The sequence below is a fragment of the Solea senegalensis genome, linkage group LG19, assembly GCF_019176455.1.
Source record: "Solea senegalensis isolate Sse05_10M linkage group LG19, IFAPA_SoseM_1, whole genome shotgun sequence".
Taxonomy (NCBI): Eukaryota; Metazoa; Chordata; class Actinopteri; order Pleuronectiformes; family Soleidae; genus Solea; species Solea senegalensis.
The window spans coordinates 4,460,423-4,481,384 of NC_058038.1; the positions used below are offsets into that span (position 1 = coordinate 4,460,423).

The 20,962-nt window shown below is 45.6% G+C and overlaps 1 protein-coding gene across 5 annotated transcripts in view; it reads left to right on the top strand.

Moving 5' to 3' along the window:
• The window catches only part of LOC122784870 (RNA binding protein fox-1 homolog 3-like), a 498,591-nt gene that overhangs the window by 462,514 nt on the left and 15,115 nt on the right, over positions 1 to 20,962 (top strand). For all 5 annotated transcript variants that reach the window (XM_044050270.1, XM_044050274.1, XM_044050273.1 and 2 more), the window contains 6 exons: positions 3,147 to 3,200; positions 6,075 to 6,167; positions 6,903 to 6,963; positions 7,055 to 7,108; positions 15,775 to 15,907; positions 17,366 to 17,405. In XM_044050270.1, the coding sequence (XP_043906205.1) occupies positions 3,147 to 3,200; positions 6,075 to 6,167; positions 6,903 to 6,963; positions 7,055 to 7,108; positions 15,775 to 15,907; positions 17,366 to 17,405 (435 nt within the window). The remainder of the gene's footprint in view (positions 1 to 3,146; positions 3,201 to 6,074; positions 6,168 to 6,902; positions 6,964 to 7,054; positions 7,109 to 15,774; positions 15,908 to 17,365; positions 17,406 to 20,962) is intronic.

The following is a 20,962-nucleotide window of genomic DNA, read 5'->3' on the forward strand; positions in this document are numbered from 1 at the left end:
TGTTCCCTTAATAACAGCCGAGGAAATCGCATGGGGTAAGAAATTAATGGAAACCAAGTTGAAAAAGAAATGATATAAAAATAAATTACATGTGATAAAAAAGGGAGATTAAAGCCATAAACTCACATTTATGTGAGTGTGCGCTTAAATTGTGGCTCCTTGCGTTTGTTTATATCTTCATATTGATATTGAGTTGTCTTTATGGTCTGTGGGTGCACGGATCTGACTTCTTCCCTCTGGAGACTCCTCCCATTGAAGCTATTGTTTATCGGTGCTGCTGATGCAGCTGTTTGTGTGTGTGTGTGAGTGGGTGGGAGTGGGCGGGTGTGCGGGGCGGGGGAGAAGTGTACGAGATCGCTGGTGAGTGGCGAACAGTCCCCAGCGCCATGTGGAAATCCACCAAGACGACTTCCTCGGAAACTAATTAATCGACGCCACAAGCCCATTACGCTCGGTTAAAACAATTAGCATCTGCACATTGCATGGGGGAGGCATTGTCATTTCAGGCGAGCGAGGGGCATCACGCTGGGACATAAATGCCTGCGTGTGTGCACGACCGATCAAAGCCTACGTTTCCCCCATTCGAACCAGTGGAGCTGAGCGCTGTATGTGGCAGATGTGTGGATGAGATCTATGGAATATCTAAGGAGGAGCGCACACTGCTCAAAGTAAGCAGGTTTTGAGACAACTAAAGTCGCTTCTCACACGGGTGCATCCAAGTCCAGATGTCCACCGGAGAGTCATTCACTCCTGAGAATATCCACAACTGCCCTGAGAAGTCACACGTCAGATCTTTGGATAGTGTCTTTGAGGGTCATGGGGAGCTGGAGCTAATCCCAGCTGGTACATCCTGGACAGGCACATTTATAGAGAGTGTCCAATTTACCAATTAATTCCCTATTCTGTATATTTTTGCACTGTGGGACATGGAGAACCGGGAGACCATCAAACTCCACTCAGAACCGACCTATCGGTCAAACCAGGATACAAACCAGTGACCTTCTCGATGTGAGGCAACAGCTACTAGGCTGCCGTGCTGAGAAACTCTACATAATCTGGCCAATGGTCTGTCTCCTGCGTGATGCACCTGTAGCTCCACCCCTCTTAAATGTTCTGGAGATTCTTCTGCTGTCGTGAAGACGTGACTCAGACAATCCCCCCGCTGTGCTTTGTCACATGTGAAAGGCAAACCCTGGAACATGTCTGGAGACCGGATTTCCCGGACATGGCTCGTGTAAAAGTTGTCGTGTACTTCATTTGGGATTGAGGCTCTCTGTCCCGAGCTCCTCCCACCTGTTGGACACATGTAGATGTGTCACAGTTGAACCTGGGGCCTGACCCTGATGCTGGAAGCGTGATCTTTCCTCTGAAGTCTAACGTGCATGGTAGAACAGCCAACAGGAGGCGCTCTCCCATCACACTACGGGATGTCCTGTAATCAGAATTGTCAAATCAAATCTGTATTAATACTAATATGTAAGAATCTGAGGACATCTGAGGACTCCTCTGCCCATGCCTTCTTTTTCCCAAATGTTTCAGGGTAAGGGTTCGGGTCAATACCCTACCTATACAAACACGTATAGGTAGTGTATGGATTTTTCCTGATTGTAGCCTCCCTCCTTCTGAAAGTGGGTGTGGTGAGGTCACGGCATCCCCCGCTCAGATGTGGAGGACATATGTTTGTCTCTAACCCATAAACCCTTAGCTCCTCAAGCCTCCTCTCAGACATTAGCGGCTCCTCCTCGCCCCTATTAGAGGCTCAGTCAAACGATCCATCCGTTCCCATTGAGTGTCGACCACATGGAAGGCCCATTTCTTCCCCGCCGTGCCGAAATGAAGGCGACGCGGACCGCTTGACAGGGTAATTACTTTTAATGAAATAATACGGCCATTGTAGACAGCAATTAAAAGTCGCTCTCACTCCACTCATTAGCGGGAACTTACAGTTTACTTTCATTCCTCTGTTTTTTAATGATCCGAGGGCAGGCCTGTTAAATCGAAAGGCTGGAGCATGTTAACCCCCGGGGACCGGCCCTTAGGTCCTGTTGACTGTGAGAGCGCACAAACAAAGACAGGAAGAGACGGTAAAGGAATAAGAGATAGAGACATGGAAAAAGGGGGAGAAAGTGCGATTCCACAAAGCGGTGAAAAAAAAAAGAGAGAAATAAATACTTGATTTGAGAAGATATAGACTATACACAAGTGAAATGATCTGCCTGTGCAGTACGATTATTACACTTTGTAAGATTTCTTTGAGGTAAGAAAATATTTCTGGGTGTTACAAGTGAGACAAAGTGAGACAAGTGGAAAAACGTCAAATAAACTCAAAATTAGCGCGTAAGGGTTTTTTTGTTTTTAGTTTCAGTGAAAAGTAACACATTATGGACCAAACCAATCGATGAGTTGGGAAAACGATCGATGGATTAAATGATGATGAAAATAATTGTTAGTCGCCGCCCTAATTAACAACACTGGAGAAGAGGATTGTGTTGATACCGCGATGATTCATTCTGCTAATCAAAGTTTATCCGATGGTTTAGCTTATTGTGTGATGAAAAATAACTAACGTTACCCTAAGTACGCAACAGCGCTTCGTGCTATCGGAAAGATTCCGACAGTTTCCGAAAGCGGGCAAGTTTAAAGCTAGAGAAAGCCCAACATGTGGTTATTATGGTAATTTCACTTGCGCTGTTGCAGGTGAATCAGCGTCTTTGGTACCAGAGAGGAGTGAGTTGGAAAACTGCCTGTTTTTGGACAGTGAAACAAAAATTTAAATACATGTATTGCTGTTCACATCTCATATTTAACAGAGATTTTTCAGAGCGGCTGATTGTGGAGGTTTTATCTGTGGTTCCATAACTCGAGAAGAACTTTAAAAACAAACACGGAAAATGCTCTTTAACACATGCCAGCGAGCTGCGAGAACTCTTCGCTGAGCTAACAAATGCAAATTGACCACCGTTTCCTCGCTAAAGTCACATTTCCATATTGTCTTAATGTTTTCTCTCTCTCTCTCTCTCATTCTCTCACTCTTCCTCCACTCGTCCTTGTCATGAATTCACAGCCAATGAGGCTTTTTCTAACGCTCCGTTCTCTGCCCTCCGTCTCTTTCTCTCCCCTCTCTTTTTTTGTCTCCCTCTCTGCAGCAATTTGGAAAGATTTTAGATGTGGAGATTATCTTTAATGAGCGAGGATCCAAGGTAAGTGAACTAGAACGCCAGCTGCTTCATTACCATGTACTTCTTCTGTTTCCTAATGATGGCATTAGTGTAGTGTGTACACTGGCGGAGAGTAGTGGTCTCTAAGCCTGGTCCTGGAGACATACATCCACCATGCCTCCCTCTCTCTCTCTCTCTCTCTCTCACTCTCTCCCTCCCTCCCTCCCTCCCGTTGTTTTTGTTGTTGCAGCTCTAACCCAAGTTGTGAATCATTAGCCCTGTCAATCAATTCATTATTGAGCTGTTTCGCAATTCACTTAATCTACAAAACAGGCTGCAGGTCCTCGAGCTCATGGAATGGAAACCACTTGTTTTAAAGGAACCCGGTCCACTTTGAAGCCTGATGGAAATTTTATTCTACATTATTCTTTTTTTCACAGTCATTTCTGTTTTTAAAATTTGGGATAACAACATTATTATTAATAATAATAATAATAATAATAACAATAATAATAAAAATAATAATTATTATTTATAATAATTATAAATAATAAATAATTATAATAATACAATTATTTTCTTGGATGTCGAAGGGGAACGAGTTCCAGACGGACAGCGACTCCAAGCCTGTGAAACTCAGTAGCCAATCAGCAGGCAGCTTCCTAAGGCCCGCCCACAAATAAAAAAACAAGTGAGGGAGTGCATTTCAACCAATAAAATACAATACTTTTGAATGATTAAATCAATGTTTTATCTGCTCCTTAAAAAGTATTGTTTGAAAATATTGACACAACTCTAATTCCACATAGACAGGAAGCTGCTAACAGGAGGACAATCCCTGAACTGTCCCTTTAAACCGTTGTGTTTATGTAACAGCGCGTCGGCGGCGTATCTTCCGTCATGTAGACGCTATTACGCTTTTCACTCTCACTTTAAACCAAGATGAATAAAAACGCCACCAGAGAAACATCAGCGTGGTATCCGTCTCCGAGTCGCCTACCGTGGACAGGTGAGAGTGAGGGGGGGGTTGGCGGGGGAGAGGCGTGAACAGCCCAGTGCTCTTCATCCAGCTGTTCATTTAATGGAGTGTACTAAGCTCCACAGCCCTCCATTCATAAAGCAGACAGGCTCCCTGGCCGGCTGCTGAGGCATGAATACTATTGATTCCCATTCATACCTGTGAGTGGTTTCGGGCCGCGGTCTGAGCAGGAAGCTCATGCAGGAACCGGGCGATGCCGCCGCCGCCACCGCCGCCGCCGCTGCTGCTCTCAGCTCGCGCTGCCAGACAAGATTGAGCACCGGATAAACCTGCCTCCTCCGCCGTAACAAGCATTTATTGTTTGTGCCCTACAAAGCCATTACCCATGATGCCTCTCTCTCTCTCTTTATAACCCCCCTCCCCCGCACCCTGTGTGCTATATAATGAACCTACCAGGCCATTAATAAACAATCTATTTCCTATGAAGCTTTGGCAATTTGCATTCAATATGTTTGTCTCCTGTGAAAAATGGTGGCGCCGCTCTCCCCTCTTGTAAGCTAATTATTTGCGCATGATAAAAAAAAAAAGAGAGAAGAAGATAGAGGGGGTAACCACAGTTGGGTGAACGTCCAAAGGATTAATTTTGCCCTCAGTTCCTTTTTTTTATTTCTTTATCTCTCTTTCCCCCCCAAGGACAGGTCTCATGTTATTTATGCTACGAGTAGCAGCCGTACGTATGCATACAAGATCACGCCGCTCAACAATCTCTCACATGTATTACATGCGCAAGCAATTATCAAGCACCATACACCTCCGTAAGTGTATATAGATATATATTTATGTATAGAAACCCAAGGAATGGGACTTGTTTGGCCAGCATATCTTAATGCTTCCACTATAGAGCTCAGGTCCAGTCTCCCAGTCCACATAACTCAAGGATGTGACAAAAAAAACCCAGGGGACAGAGGGAGACACAGAGCTGTAAGTGTAAGTGGGGAGGGGAGAAATGAGAGGTTGGGTGTATTTTGGTCAGGGTTTAGAGTCAACATTCTCGCTCGAGAGTGGGGTTTTGCCGTGACACCGATCCCTGTTTGAGTAGTAGTGCGGAGAGTAGACCAGCAGCTCCTGTTTCCTTGAGAGTTAAAAAAGAAAAAGGCCATTTTTCTCCATGGACTTTGGTGCGGGAGAGTGAGCGGCTCACAATATGACACAAACGTCGGTTTAAAGTTGCAAGGGGCTGCCTCACAAAGTGAGACAAAGTGGTAAACACAATGTTGGGATATTTCAGAGCTACGCTGATGCATATTTCATTAGGTGAGGCTTTTGTTCGGGGGCTAAAAATCAGTCTCTCCTCGTGTCCACGATGACAGCACTTACTGGTTCTTGGCACACACAAAAAAAAAAAACACACAATTACACCTCAAGAAACCAGAACTGTCCCTTTAACATTTCTGTTTGGAGAATTAATCTTCACTCCTCTCCTCTGTTGCTCGTGTCTTCAGAGAAAGACAAAGGCCGTGTTGCCGAAGCTTTGTAGATAATTATACGACTACCGTGACGGCGCAAACACAGTGTTCTGCATCCGCTGCTTCCTGACATTCACCTCGTGGCACCGAGGCTGTGCTGTTTAATTGGGTAAAGCAGGCAGGTTTTGTCGCCGCCGCCGCTGCGCGAGGTCACATCACCGCCATCCTCTCTTCTTCCTCCTCCTCCTCCTCCTCCTCTTTGGATCTCTCTGTTTGCTGTTTCCTGACGCCTCACTAACTGCCTCTAATTAATCTGGCTGCTTACAACTCGACTTCTGCTGCTCACCTTCTCCTGTCTTCTCACCTTCCCCCTCTTCTCTTCTCTCCTCCCTTCCTCTTTCTTCTTCCTGTGTGTGTGTCCAACTCCCCTCTTCCTTTTTTTTTCACCGGCGGCTAACACGGCGCTCTCAGGGCTTTGGGTTTGTAACTTTCGAAACAAGCACAGATGCTGATCGTGCACGGGAGAAACTAAATGGTACAATCGTAGAGGGACGCAAAATAGAGGTGCTTTCCTATTTTTTCCCTTTCTCGCCATCTTTTTTTTTGTTTTTCTCCACGTCCACTGCCTGCTGCCTCTTTAAAAAACAAGGCATTTGCATGTGTCTGCGGTGAGTGTGTGTGTGTGTGTGTGTGTGGATGCATGCGTGCATAATGGTGCGTATAAGTTGTTCTGACTGCGACGCACGATTCATTCACGTCAACCTGGACGCACCAGTTGTCCATCATGACCTGACAATGCAGAATGAGTGCATGCTCATCATCCTCTGGGTTCCTGTCAAAACTAGAGAAGATCTGCATCCCCCCCTCCCTTCCTCCTCCTCGTCACCATCGTTTTTGCGTTGCCTGCTCTAATTCTGAGACGAGCGGCGCAGCCCTCCCCGCTCGCTCATTCTCATCAGGTCAATAGAAGAAAAATCAAAGCACCGTCTGTGTTTTTCTTTTTGGAATCCATTTGTTTATGCAACCAATTACTGATTTTGGAGAATGCTCTTGTTTTGTTTTGTTTTTAATTGTATTTGTTGTTATTCAAACCTGTGGGTAATTGGCGCATGCTTTCCCCCCCTCTCGTTCCAGTAATTTATTAATGTGTAAGTAAGAGAAGCGAGACGATGAATACATTCATGAAAAGGAAACACAATCACACCAAAGTGCAACAAAACATGTTTATATCATCCCTTGCTTTTTGAAACTTTTGACTCTACGGTCGGTCACTAATCGCCAGCCGTCTCGTGTGAACAGGTGAACAACGCAACAGCACGAGTGATGACAAACAAAAAAGTGGCCAACCCGTACACGAACGGTAAGTGCTGAAAGTGAAACCATCACGACACAGAAGGATACAGAAAGTTTCCACTGAAGTTCTCTAAGTTTCTCTGAACTTTCTTCACCAGGCTGGAAGCTGAACCCGGTGGTGGGAGCTGTCTATGGTCCTGAACTGTATGCCGGTAAGAGGCAAAGGCCTTATTCAGAAAATCTCTGGCTCTTTTTGCATGATTTTAAGTTTGTCCAGACTAGTTTTTTAAAAGTCTGGACAGCCAAAAAGAAAACATATTAATAAATTAAAAGAAATTAATCGTATTTCTTCACATCTGGTTCAAACCACTTTTGATTTAAACTGCATTTCAAATCATTCATTTGAATGTTAAACACAACCTTGTAGAAATTGATGGTTGTGTTCAGGGCTGTCACTAGTTTGCACTCACATGATTCATTATTATTATTTCTATTAGTCACATAAGGTTGAATTCCCATTGCACTGCCCGTCTTTGACTCCGCCTCCACCACTTCATGTGGATCCTGAAATTTGTGGATTTGTCTGCTCAGGAGGACGGTTTATCTGGTGTCCTCCATTTTGACTCTTATCAGGGCCCGAGCACGAGTGCCAGTGGCCGAAACGGCAAGGAATCTATTGTTTTCCTTCAGAATCTTCTTCTTCTCCTTCTTATTATAATTCTGTTGCTTTACGGTCATTTTTGAGGGCGTTAACATGCATAAAAACTTCTGACGGGGCCAAGAGAGTGTGTTCAAAATGAATGTAAGCTGCACTCACGTCGCCCTCTTGTGGACCACATTGTAATGAATGACTTCAGACGGTCTGCTGTGCTTCCAGGCTCCATATTTGAAGAAGTTTTTTAAGGCTCAAGTTTGAACTTTCAAACGCATACATTAAACAACACCAGTTGTAATATTGGTGAAAGTGGTATTGAGTCACTCCTCGTCTGGAAACATGAATTTGATTTGATTTCTTTCAATTAACAGAGCTGAAAGTCTGTCTGGAAAAAAAAAAAAAAGAAGAAGAAGATCTGATTTGAGGAGGAAATCAGATTTGCCTGCAGTCTGAACACACACTGTTTCTTTTCCTCTCTGCCTTCCACCCCACACCACAGCCCGGGGTCCAATCCCAAATCTGACCCCTGAATTTCCACAATCGGGCTGATCCTGAACCGAGTGAACATGAAATTCCTCCTCAGATCAAAGTGAATCCGCGAGCGGCTCAGATAAGCAGTGGCTGATCCCGGCTCTCTCTGAGTGGCTGAAGGAGCCTGAGCCTTTGTTTGCACGGTGTGCAACTGTAAAGCTGGAAAAAAAAAATGATTTCAAGAGCAGGCGCCCCTGCAACTGTTATCAGATTGTGGAGGCTGCTGCCGTGGATGGATTTGCCAAGTGCGGCAGATTGACTTTTACAGAGCTAACCGAATAAGGGAGATTGAGTGAGCGATATTGTTGGCACCTTCCCTGTCGAAGGCCCCTATTCCTTCTGGTCTCAGTAATGGAGGAATGAGATGAGCTCAGTGGGGTTTTCCCTATCTCTCTCTCTCTCTCTCTCTCTCTCTCCCTCTTCCTCCCCCCGCGCCTCGACATGCCAGCTTTATTGCTGTATGTTATATGAACCCTTTGCATTTTAATGAGGGGGAAATGGTACTATTTCATTTGGAAGAAGTGCTGAGCACATCGCGCCACTTTAACGGCTTTCCTTTCTGCTCATTAGACTAAAATCTGTTCATTCCCCGGACAGCTTTACGGCGAACCTCTAAATAACTGTCCATGACAGAAAGCAGTCATCTATCATTTTTATTCCTCACCCCCCCATCCCCTACACCCTCCTCCCCCCCTGCCTCCCACCTACTTCTCCTCCCCCACCGCCACCATTCACTCTGTTTTGACATCTTCCCCTGATAATTACACACACACACACACACACACAAACAAACAGACATACACACTCTCTCTCCTCTGCGTACGCTCAAACGTATAAGTCAGGTGGAGTTTTTTTGTTAGTTTTTTTCTGAATGAAAAACACTTTATGTGTGAGAATTACACGCGGAAAACTGCCTGAAAAACCTCCCCTGCTTTCATCACATCCCATCTGGACTGTTACGATTCCCTTCTCCTCGGTGCATCCTCACATAACTTCATACTGTATGTGAAATATGTGCAGCGGCGGCCACTACTGTTCAAAACGGGCACTGCAGTTTCCTGCATGTAAAAAAATTGGAACGTGACGGGGCTGCACCTCGACCTGGTGATACGTCTGTCCAAACTTTGAACTTATTTGGTTCATTTTCATGTGTCAGCAAAAGGGGCGGAGCTTGGAAGTGAAAGGGTTAGAGGGAGGCATCACATGACGCGACAATGACGCGTTTTTTTTTCCAGCTTCCTCTTTAACCTGTAACTGTCTTCAATTTCCTTCCTAGTCTTTACTTAATGCTGATTCTTGGTCTCAGACCAAAATACCAAACTAAAACATGAAGTTAATAGTTTAACTTTTGGGGACGTGGTGGTGCCGTTGGTGTAAGATGCTGACCAGCACCAAAATGATGTTTTTATTTTGAAGGGATAAAGAGATTAAAACCTCATAAATGTCATGTGCTGCACCTTTTATGTCAGTCTAACTTATGTGACCAATCACTGACCTATATACCTACACACTCACACACACACACACACTCACTCAGAGAGAGAGCACTGTCCCTTGCCCTGCTTTTGCACTCAGACCAAGGCATTCCAGCACACAAAAATAGATAACCTATGTAGAACACAGACACTAATACACGTCTCCTCTTTCATAATACACTCTCTTTCACACACACACACACAGACTCTCACACACACACACACACACTTATACACACTTCCCAAATCATCTCATAAATCAGAGGGAGTGTGGTCCACCACTCCAGGCAGAGGAAGCAGGAGGGGCCGGGGTGATTTATTGGCTGCTAATTTTTCAAGTCGTCTTGACATGGCGCTGGAGTTTGCCAAGCCTAAACGACAACATATGCTTGCCAGCTGGGAAGATGTGAAACATAAATAAGAGATACATTTTTTGAAACAAAACCACTCTAATGAGCAGGGAAAAGTCAGTTTTAGCATAAAAAAATGTCATGTAATAAAAAAAAGAACTCTTTGACTGAGAGGCGCCTTTTTTTTCCTCCACGTAACAAAAACATAAATTGGTTGCAGGGAAATAATCATAGCTACAGTTAATATACTTTTGGTGGGAGTAAAATGGGATATAAAGGCGATTAATCACTGTTTATCAGTCCTCATTTCTGTGCGGGAGATCAGTAAAATTGGTAGCCATAAATCCTGACTCGGTGACAGCGCACTTCGTCTCCATTCGTCCTGGTGCTACAGGTTTATTGTCCTCAAAACCCATTCAGGAGAATGACGGATGAGAGCCTCACGCCAGCTCCCCGCTCTTAACCTCTTCCAGGGCAGATTGGCTCCTCCTACTGATGGAGGAGGAAGGGCAGGAGGAGGAGGAGGAGTAAGGGTCATACAGACAGACAGCACCAATCCTGGGTCAATGTCCTTTTTGCCACTAGACATGAGATGATATGGAAATTCCCTGGCTCGATTATCCTGAGGAAAATCATTCCGCCTGCAATTCATGACAATATTTATGATTTAATATACATATATATATATATATGTATGTATAATAAATCATAAATATTCTATTAAAATTAGATTCTCAAACAAAAAAGGGTGGCACATTTTGTTTGTTATCCATAAACTTTTAGAAAACATCAACAGTTTTCCTTTTAAACTGTTGAATGTCTAGGTTTTATTAGAATTCACCTCTAAAACAACTCGGAACGGAACTCTAGAAAACTCTAGAAACTGCCTCTCGGTCGGCATAGCATGTGTTGTTTAGATCTCGTGTTCCCATATATAAAGTTTGGGAGACACTGACATGATGTCACACTCCTCTGCTAACCTGAACTCTTTAGTAACTGTATGCATACATTATGTAGATTATAGTCTGTTTTCAGTGGTGAGTAGAATAGACATCATTAAATTACATCTTACGACGCTGAAGCACGGAAAAAACAAAATGAATTAATCACAAAAAAGACGTTCAGAGGCAGATCTGTATGCAGCACAGTGTTTCCGGGCCCCGTCTTAAAAAATAATTGGCAAAACTTCTGTGAGTCGCTGGACCCTTTCAGCACCATGGACAGCTGCCTCTCCACAAACGGCCAGAATTCCTTCCTCCGGAGTTTTTATGGAATTAGATTTGTGTCAATATTTGCAAACAACACGAATTGAGCTAACAAAAATTAATCGTTTGTTATTTGTTTGAAAATACACTTTCTGTTTGCAATGATCGGAATGTTGGGCTTAGAAAACTGCCTGCTGATTTGCTACTGAGTTTTGGAGTGACTGCACAAGTGACAGCACAATGGACCGGAAGTAGGCACTTGGACTTGGGATTCCATCCTATAATTGTAAGTATCTAACGTTTGTCAGATTATAAACGTTAGATACTTACAGTTGTGTCAGATGTTGACGGGGAGGAAAACTTGGGCAACGAGTTCCAGACGGATAGTGAGTCCAAGCCTGTGACTAGTAGTTCAAAGTAATTGTAAAAGTATCTACCGTTTATAATCTGACAAACGTTAGCTATACTTACAAGACAGACAGCGAGTCCAATAATTGGCAAACTTCTGTGAGTTGCTCCTTGGCCCTGGACCCTTTCAGCACCATGGACAGCTGCCTCTCCAGAATTCCTTCCACACCAGCTCACCAGTGCGTTTTTCCCGCCACAAAGGTGGGCTTTTTCCGGAGGACTCCCCGAAAAAAAACAAAAAGGAGCTTCAGCAGCTGTGTCGATGACAGAGAAGAAAGGCTAATTGCCATCTTAATATATGTCGACGGATCCTCTCATTGTTGGAGTGTACGTTAGGGGGATAATTAAGCTCCAGACTCTTGATTAGATTAAGCTGTTTTTTTTGGTCCCCAGCGTGGATTAAGTGCTCGTTGCCCGATGTATTTGAGCGGGGGAAGTATTAGAGGGATCAACCTTGTGGAAAATCAGATCTTTCTTTATGGGAGCCGGTTATGACCCCATCATCCGCACAGAGCTGGATTACCTCAGGTCCGACTGGCTCTGTAGGTATTGAGCTTCCCTCAAGTTGACACATATGACATATGAGGTGCAGCGTGACCCCGCCGCCCTCCAGCACATAACTCATATTTTCTCCAGCTCTATTTGCCCCCCTCTGACACCACCCCCACCCTCATGCTCCCTCCTCCCCACTGGAGAAGGTGTTTGACTTTGGTGGCTGGACCGGGGTTTGTGTTCTCATACACACAACAACGGCTGTTGTTGCTTTTCATGCCGGCCTACTAAGGTGTGACAGTGCCTTTGATTTATGGGTTATTATTGAAGCAGTGTAGCCTATCGCCAACTCATTACCAGTTTACATTCACATACATCAGCGCGTGCATATTGCATACAAATTTCCCCCGAAAGAAGGAAAGAAAGAGAAAGAAAGAAAAAGAAAGAAAGTCACATTTATTCACACAGCACTTTTAAAATGACAGCGGTTGAGCCATAGTGCTTTACAAAAAGCAAAGGGTTAGACAAGTCAAAACAAGACAAAAGACACTGAAAACAAAATGTATATATGAATACATTATCCATATGTATGCGTGTATAATTGCCTTTTGTATATACTCGAGGCTCGGATTGTGCTTCAGCACAGTGGTCTTGCATTATTATGTTTCTACAGCAACGTGAAACGGCCATCTGACAGACTGAGCGTGCATTTTAGCACCTTCAGTATGAAAAATGAAATCTTTATACGCACACAAAAAAAAAGAATGAAAGATTATTGTATAGTGTAAATAAATGGGATGTAACTGAGGATAACAATTGTGATTAAAACCCTTAAACTGTGGTAAGGCCTGCAGACGAAATTAACACTTGAAATAATAATATTTTATTATTAAAAAGGCCACTGTAGTTCCCTGACACACCTGGAGAAGGAGTGAGGTGTGAGCAGAGGAGTCCTCAGTTTGTTGCAGTGCGCAATCTCACCATTAGATGTCACTAATTCTTACTCACTGGACCTTTGTAGGACCAGAAATATCAATATGTGAGTTCATGTTAAATTTTAGAAGAAGAAAAACAAGATTTATGTTTTTAAATGTCATTTAATATATTTAACATTTGAACGTGCAAACATGTTTTTTACTAAAGGAAAATGAAACTAAAAGTTAATATAATAATATAAATAACATGAACATTTGATCTAGTATAAAATAGAAATTCTTGTTGTGTTAAAAATGTGTACGTTTTATTATCTGCAAACATTTTGAATTGATTTGAATTTGGACTGAAATGAATTCAATTAAAAACAAGGGAAGCAAGAAAGAAAGAAAGAAAGACGTACTTGGACTTTTTTGAGGTCAATAAAAATTGCACCGTTTGTACACACAAACACCCTCAAATCTATCAAAGAAGATAGTTGTTTGTCCTTTCGTGACTCTGCTCTGATGTCCACTGCTCCAAAAACAGAGACTAATTTAAATGTCAAGGTCAATATTATAAATCACCGGGGTGTGGGGCGGTCACATCCTGCGCCGGTGTCCTGGGTGGGCGGAGAATGTGGGCGTTACCTGGCCAAATGAGACGCAGAGTTTTGAATATGCGTGCGGACCTGCTAATGGAGCGTGATGTTAATGGTGGACGACATTAAACCTGGCTCTGTGTGTGTGTGTGTGTTGTTTTTTAAAAGCACTAGCAATCTGTCTGCCTGTCAGCCTTTATTGAAGCAGCGTGGTCGACCATGATTGGCTGCGTTCATTAGGATCCTCGCCGGATTTTGTCCATGTGACACAACACTGCAGACACTATAGAAGCCATTTTGTTGTTTTATTATTATTATTATTTGCACACACTTGAATAAGTGATTGTGCATTTATCCACGAAAACCAAGATGCAGCAGCAGTGGGAAGTGCTTGCTCAGGGGCACCGCACGCAGCCCTTGACCTGTCCTTGGACTTGGACCAACAACCCTCCAGGTTACAAGCTCAATTCCCTTCCTCTTGGCTGCATTTCACACATATTTTTTTTCTACATTTTTTCGATAGCCAAGAGACCAAAACATAAATCTGGATGGTTTTTTTTAAGGCTTTTGGTAAACAACGAAACTAGTGGTAGCTTCAGGGTCTCTACGTACGAGAATGAAGTTTTGTGTTACATGGACACACGTGATCAACTGTTATTAACCGGTGGAGAGAGTATACATTCGTATTAACATCTCCGGGGGACACAATACAGTATGGGAAGAAAGCCCATAAAACAATTCTCAGTCCTCTGAGGGGGGACGCTGGGATTTCATTCACCAAATGACAATGAAGTTCTTTTTTGTTATTTTAACCCGTGTTCACCACCACCACCACCGATTCCCCTCACCCCACCCTCTCCTCCAGCGAGATCAGAGAGGAGCTCGCCATCGCAGAGCGAGCGAGCGCTGATTGGAGACAAACCAAAGTGGTCTGTGATGAATTTGCCCAAAACCTGTCATGGAAATGAAGGTAGAAGAATAAGGTGAAGAGAGGGTGATGAGGAGGCGTTGCCGGGGATGAAGAATAATGGAGATGACTGTGCGGTGATGTACTAGGCGTTGGGGGGTGGGGGGGGGGAGAAGGAATGAGGGGTGGAGAGCAGAGTGAAGAAGGGGTGGGGTGTGAGGGAATTTCGATTGCTGGGAAGAGAGGTGGGCGACTTCATCAAGCAGAGAGATCGCTGTGTTTGTTTGTGACTCACACAGCGGCTCGTAATCAAACTGGTTAAAGGTTAAAGTCCAATTTATACTCTTTTAAATGTGTCGAGCGACAGAAATGGACAGTAAGAAGTGTCATTCACCACCTCTACTGTATACACCTGTAGAATTTCCGTGTTTCGTCCCACAGGGTGATAGATCGGAACTGTCTTCATGTAGTAGACATGTGATCCACAACCGTAGGACCAAAACATCGGCAGCCTGATCACACTGATCACCGCTCGCTCTCCATTGTCCGCTCGGCGATCTATCACCGCTCCATCCGCGGCTTCATCACATCCATCCACTGAAACCTTCGCCCGGAGCATAAATGGGAAAACGTGACGGAGGACGTTTCGACGCTTTCTACCACTCACCCCCGAAGCCTCTCACCTCCAACCTACCCATTCGTATTGTGCTGGTTTAGCTGTCAGCAGAGAGCATGTGCAGCTGCGTGATTGGCTGAGTGTGGTCTCAGGTGGGACTCGGAGATGAAGGGGGTCATACTGAGGTTTGGGCCTCGGACGTCCAGCCCATCTGCTCCATCTCCCCTTAAGGGAAGTTCTGAACATCTAGTCAGGTTGTTCATCAACCTTCACCTTCCGTTTGTCTCTACCCAACGCACAGAAACGCCCTCTGCTTCCCCAGTCACACCCCTCCCCACTGTTCCCCTTGCTGCTAGCCCATTGTGTCTAAACTATGCAAAAGCCGTGGTGCGAAACTAGTGGTATTGCATCCATTACCTGCCTGTGCTTCAAGGCTGCCCCTCACCAGGCTTCGGGAAAAGGATGCGTACAGCAAATGTGGATCCTTGCTGAGTACGGCACAAAGCAGCGAGCTGGGGAAAGGCAGAGTGCTCGATGAGCCGCACCTAGAAAAGATTAAATCTATTGTTTCCTTGTCTTACGCATAATGCATTCTGTCACAGGGAAAGCAGTGCCACATGTCTCTCTCTCTAATGTATTCTGTCATAAGGTAAGCAATGCCAAACGAAGGGTGTTCTCTGAAAGTCATTTTCTCTTCTTTTGTGTCTCTCTCTTCTCTTTTCACAGTAACAGGGTTTCCCTACCCTGCCACAGGAGCTACGGTGGCCTACCGGGGTGCCCACTTGCGAGGTCGAGGGCGGGCTGTGTACAACACGTTCCGCACAGCTCCGCCGCCACCACCCATCCCGGCTTACGGAGCGTGAGTATTGAATATCCGGTGGTTTTGACGAGTCTTCCCTGCTCCAGTTTCACTCGCTTTAATGTACAAATTTAGACGCATAAATTATAGTAACATTTGAAATGAGAAACATCTCTGTGATATGCCTCGAGCCCCTTTGTAAGCACTGTCAAATATGGGGTAAAAGACTGTCAAATATCAGACGCAGTTCAAGGTATTGTGTGGTTGTGTGAGGTACTGACACTTTTGCTATTGCTGTCCCCGTGCACAGAGAATCAGTGTAAGACAAACGGCGTAAATGTGTGACATCTTAAGACCATTTTTTGCTGCCTTTTCCTCACTGTTAGACAGACTTTTCTGGGTAAAAACTCAAATTTGTGGCTCAATCCCCGCACGTGATTTTTACATCACTTCACACAGGAGTTCTTGATCCAGTGCTTCCTCCATTTACAGTGAGACAAACTTACCAAATGATCCAAATGAGCTGAAAACACAGGTTTTCTCTGTGGGATTTGGTGTGGGAGAGTGATCCTTATCCTTCAGTTATCGTTGCTAAGTGGTTAAAAATCACTGTTTCCTTGTGTTCCTGCCGGCAGCCGTGTTGACAGTGAACGCAAACATCTGTGTCTCAACCCGGTTCTCGGTGCTCACAGCACGGAATTTGTCTCAGTCCCTCACACTTAAGTCTGTTAATACTGTTGTTTGGGGGGTGAAATCTTTGCCGGTATCTCCAGGTATGTACACGTGCTCTGACTGTGTCTGTCCCTATATTTGTACTTTTGCCTGTTGACAAAGGGAAGAACTAACAAAGCCACAGGGAGAGCTGTAGAGAGCTGTAGAGAGCTGTAGAGAGCTGAGATAGCGTATTACTGGGCAGATCTCACTGGACTGTGACCGGGGCCTCTGCTGATCTCCCGGCTTTGCGCAGCGCTGCCTCACACTCAGCTCTTATCAGCGGTGGTGTGTGTGTGTGTGTGGCCGTGGGAGAGGTCTGACGGAGGCCGACCGAGGGCCCCGGCGTAGCGGTCTATCTGTGATTAGATCAGGATCCATCTTACAGCAGAGAGTCTCAGCACTGAAGCCGGGACTAGGAAAATCCCATGTCCCCCTTTTCCACCCCTCCCTCCCACTCTGGGGCCCTTTGCTCCTGATGGCAGCTGGTTGATTTATATGGCGGAGTCATGTGACGGCGCTCCATCGCTGCCTTCCTTTTGTCCTCCCCCCCGCCACCGCCACCACACCGCCCTCACTGACAACACTGCAGCAACTGGAAAAGACAAACAATTTTAGCAGAGCAGAAAATTGGACGGGGATGTGAAACGGTGGCACTTTTTTGCTTTAATGTGTCATTCATTATTTGTGGTACAGCACACTAAAGCTGCTCAGAGCTGACCTGGCACAGGCCGACAAATGGTTGAAATAGAGATTCAGTAGATCCGCAGCACTAACACTGCTTTTCCGTCTTCTTTCATTTCACAGGGTGGTGTACCAAGATGGCTTCTATGGTGCAGAGATCTATGTGAGTACAGTTTGCTGCCTTGCTTAGATGAAACAGAAGTAAAGCAGACGAAACAGCCCAGCCCGGAGACAAAAAACGTGATCTCCTCCCCCGCCCCCAGCATTCTCCTCAGCCTCGCTGCCAAGCCGGTGTCGATTAGGTCTCTGTCTGCTGTGCCAAGAAACCCAACAACAAAATTTAAAACCCCCTCAGCTCCTCCCTCATCTCCCTGTCCTCTCTTCCTATGATCTCAGACTTTGGCAGCGAGGCAGACCCGTGCTCAGTGTCCCGTGTCAAGTTAGGTCATTTGTGCCTTCAGATTTGCCTGTTTGTTTATTTCGTCTTGTTGAGGTGGCTTGTTTTCTGCAGCCCTCGCCCACTTCATGCCATCTCTTTACCTTTGTGTGCACATCCGCACGACGCGTACATTCTGCTCCGGATGCACACGTTTAGATGCACCGTGTGTTAAAACGTGTCTAAAAGTAAAGCCTAGCATGTCGCAGTCGGCCCCCGGGGGGCTCAAGAACTCAAAGGAGTTAATTCAATTGCTTGTTTCAGGTCTTCTTCAAAAGGATGTGATGTCAATTTCCTAAATATTGTTACCATTTACTGAAAAAGAGTGCGACTGACTGTCCAATAGATTCCAGTTAAAAAACCTAAAATGGCTGCCCCTCAAAGAGCAAATCACGTGCCTTAAAACAACCAGAAGACTATGTCCTCTCTTTGATACCCTCTGACGATCGTTTTAGTCTACACGGGCAGAAATGGAGACCTTTGAAAATCATGACTCAGTTTCCCCGCATTGGTTCTTATCGGCCAACAGCGCAACGATCAGCTGTGAACAAAAAAAGGCTCCACGAACACATCATTTCAGGCCAAATCTTTGTTCTCATTACAGAAATCGTTGCTCTCACTTTTCACCAGCGCCGCCCTCTCATCAGTAATCTGTGAAACTAGGCAATGACTTCTTTCCGAAGTCTTTCTTTCCGTCTTGACTGTGCGTCGGATAACTGTCCAACAGTTTGCGTGACGGGCTTTAAACTTGGCCGGTGACTCGGTGAGGTCACCGGTAAGGTCACCGGTGAGTGCAGTGCCAACGTTGATGTCGTTTGGATATGAAATACAAGAGATATTGGGTGGAGGAGGGGAGGAAAAAAAAGGGCACACGTTGAAAGGCTACTGCACTACTTTTACAAATTTACAAATCACATTTTATGCCCCACTGCATGAAGTCTCCAAAGACACGGCCCAGCGCGGTCGGTGCTGGTGGTTCACATGATTTCATTCATGCACATAGATTCAGATTATTTCGTCTGGATACGGATCTTTTTTCTTTTTTTTTATCGGGGGGGAAGGGAAACGTGGATGTGTGTACTGTGGCCTCGCAGCGTTTTGGCTGGGATTTCCCTGCTCCCGGGCCCGAGTGGAGCTGCTTTCTCCCGGCCATCGCCGTGTGGGAGATAAGGGGAGTGACTGAAGATAAAGGGGATTAGCCGTCCCTCTGGAGCTGTCCGTGGAGGCGGGGTCACATCAGGCACTGGTCCTGCGTCCGCGTCGCCCTTGACAGAGGGCGGCGCGGACGCTCGGGAGATAATACTGAAATGACCGCGCCGTCCCAGGTGGACATCACGCCAAATGTTTGCGTGGGGGATGTAATCTGTCCCTTTAATTTGAGTCCACACACTCTCATCCGGACAAAATGTGTGACACACACACATGATAGGACTGTATTTCACTGGCTTTTATTGTTGCGACAACCACCGCTGCCACAGAGGACGACACCAGGGCTGCGCTTTGACTGATCTCTCACACTAGCTCTACCACCTCCAGCTAAGTCCTGCGCCCCACCGTCCCCTGACCAACGCCGGGCCAGGTCGCTCCATCACTCAACCCATCAGGTCGTCCCCTGGTGTTTTACCGCCATTAGTCTTGGCGCTGGTCACTGCGCTGCTTCAGACTGACTGAGTGGACGGGAAGGTCTCCAGTGACCGAAAGGGAAGCTGTCCTTTAGCCCTTAGTGTCCTTCGCAATTATTCAGTGGACACTAGCTTGTTTTTAAAAATCAATCTGACGTGTCAAAGAGTCCCCGTTTGGAAATAAATGACCCAGCTGATACATGAGCAGAAGGGGAGGGTCGGATGCACATCAGGGTCGGTTGTGGTGTCCACTGAAACACTTCTCTGCGAAGCGCTGGTGAATGAGCTCGGTGGGTCTGTGGCTCCGCTTTGCTCGTTGGGAAATATTCAATCAGATCACGTGATGTACTCTTAGTACAGTAAACTTTTCACAATCTGATACAGACCCCCGAAGGAAAGTCATGTCAACAGGACACCTTGTGGCCATCCAGAATAGTGCACGTCAATCCACTATTCACGCTAAAGGCCACCGAGTTACGAGGTTAATTGTGCTTTATGGCGCCCGCAACACATTTTGCACTTACAGATTCATACATGTTTTATGTATTGGATTTAAAAAATGATTTCATTTAAAATAATTATTGATTTCGTTCAAAAATGCATACGCGTTCTGCTCCGGATGCTCCTGCCGTCCTCGACACTTTTTAGAGCCCGTATAGATGAAGACGTGTAAAAACGCTGCTGGTTCTGTCGGGTTTTTCGACGCGTTTGCACGGAAACAGGTCACTCGTGTGTATCCTCGTCTTGCCAAACCTTCGATTTTTTCCGTTCACTGGTGGGTGTGTTTGTAAGTTCAGCTTCCACCATGTTTGTTTTGGTCAAACGCAGTGCACGTACAGTAGTGTACTTCCGAGTTAAGGTAAATTAGCTCTCATTCAGGAGGAACACAAATATCAAAACGTCCAATTATTGGGTTGCATTTCTATGCAGACGCATATTTCGTCAGCGCAAACACAAGCATGGCAACTGATATCGTTTCATTTCATGACAATAAATCGCAACCCTTTACAGCTGCTGGCGTCGCGCCTGCACATGGGCCGGTTAATCCCCCGCATCCCCAGTGCACACATACATGTATAAATATACACTACATACACCGCATGTGCTTATACATATGCATGCGTGTGCCCGTATGTGGACGCTCACATAGATGAATGCACAAACACACGACACAATAACAAATGTGCGGCACTGCTGTGTGCAGGACGTGACAGAGAGGGAGAGTGATTTATCGGGCGTGTTTCTTCGAGGGGCAGTCGCCGTAATCAGCGCAGTCCCGCCGCATGGCCCGTCCCGCAGGAAGTCATCTGCCTCAACTGCTGCCACTTCCTGTCCCTGTGGAAGTGACCTTATAGGGTAGAGGGAACCGGAGCGGAGCGGGATCCAAGCGCTGGGCCCTGACCTGATTTCACGTGGCCCGCGATTGTCGCGCCGCCACCTCTCTGCATGCCGCTCTCCCTCGGACGTCTCCGTCTCCTCCTCCGCCCCCCCGCCTGTGAGCTTAAAAATGAATGAAAACATGCATTATTAAAAGCCACCTATCCACCGCGTGGACGCAGATGGGCACACACTCCACTGGCGCTAATAGAAAAACAGTGGGAGAACAGCTTCATTTTTCAAAGAGAGTAATAGCAGCACTCCACAATGAGGTCTTTAATTCCT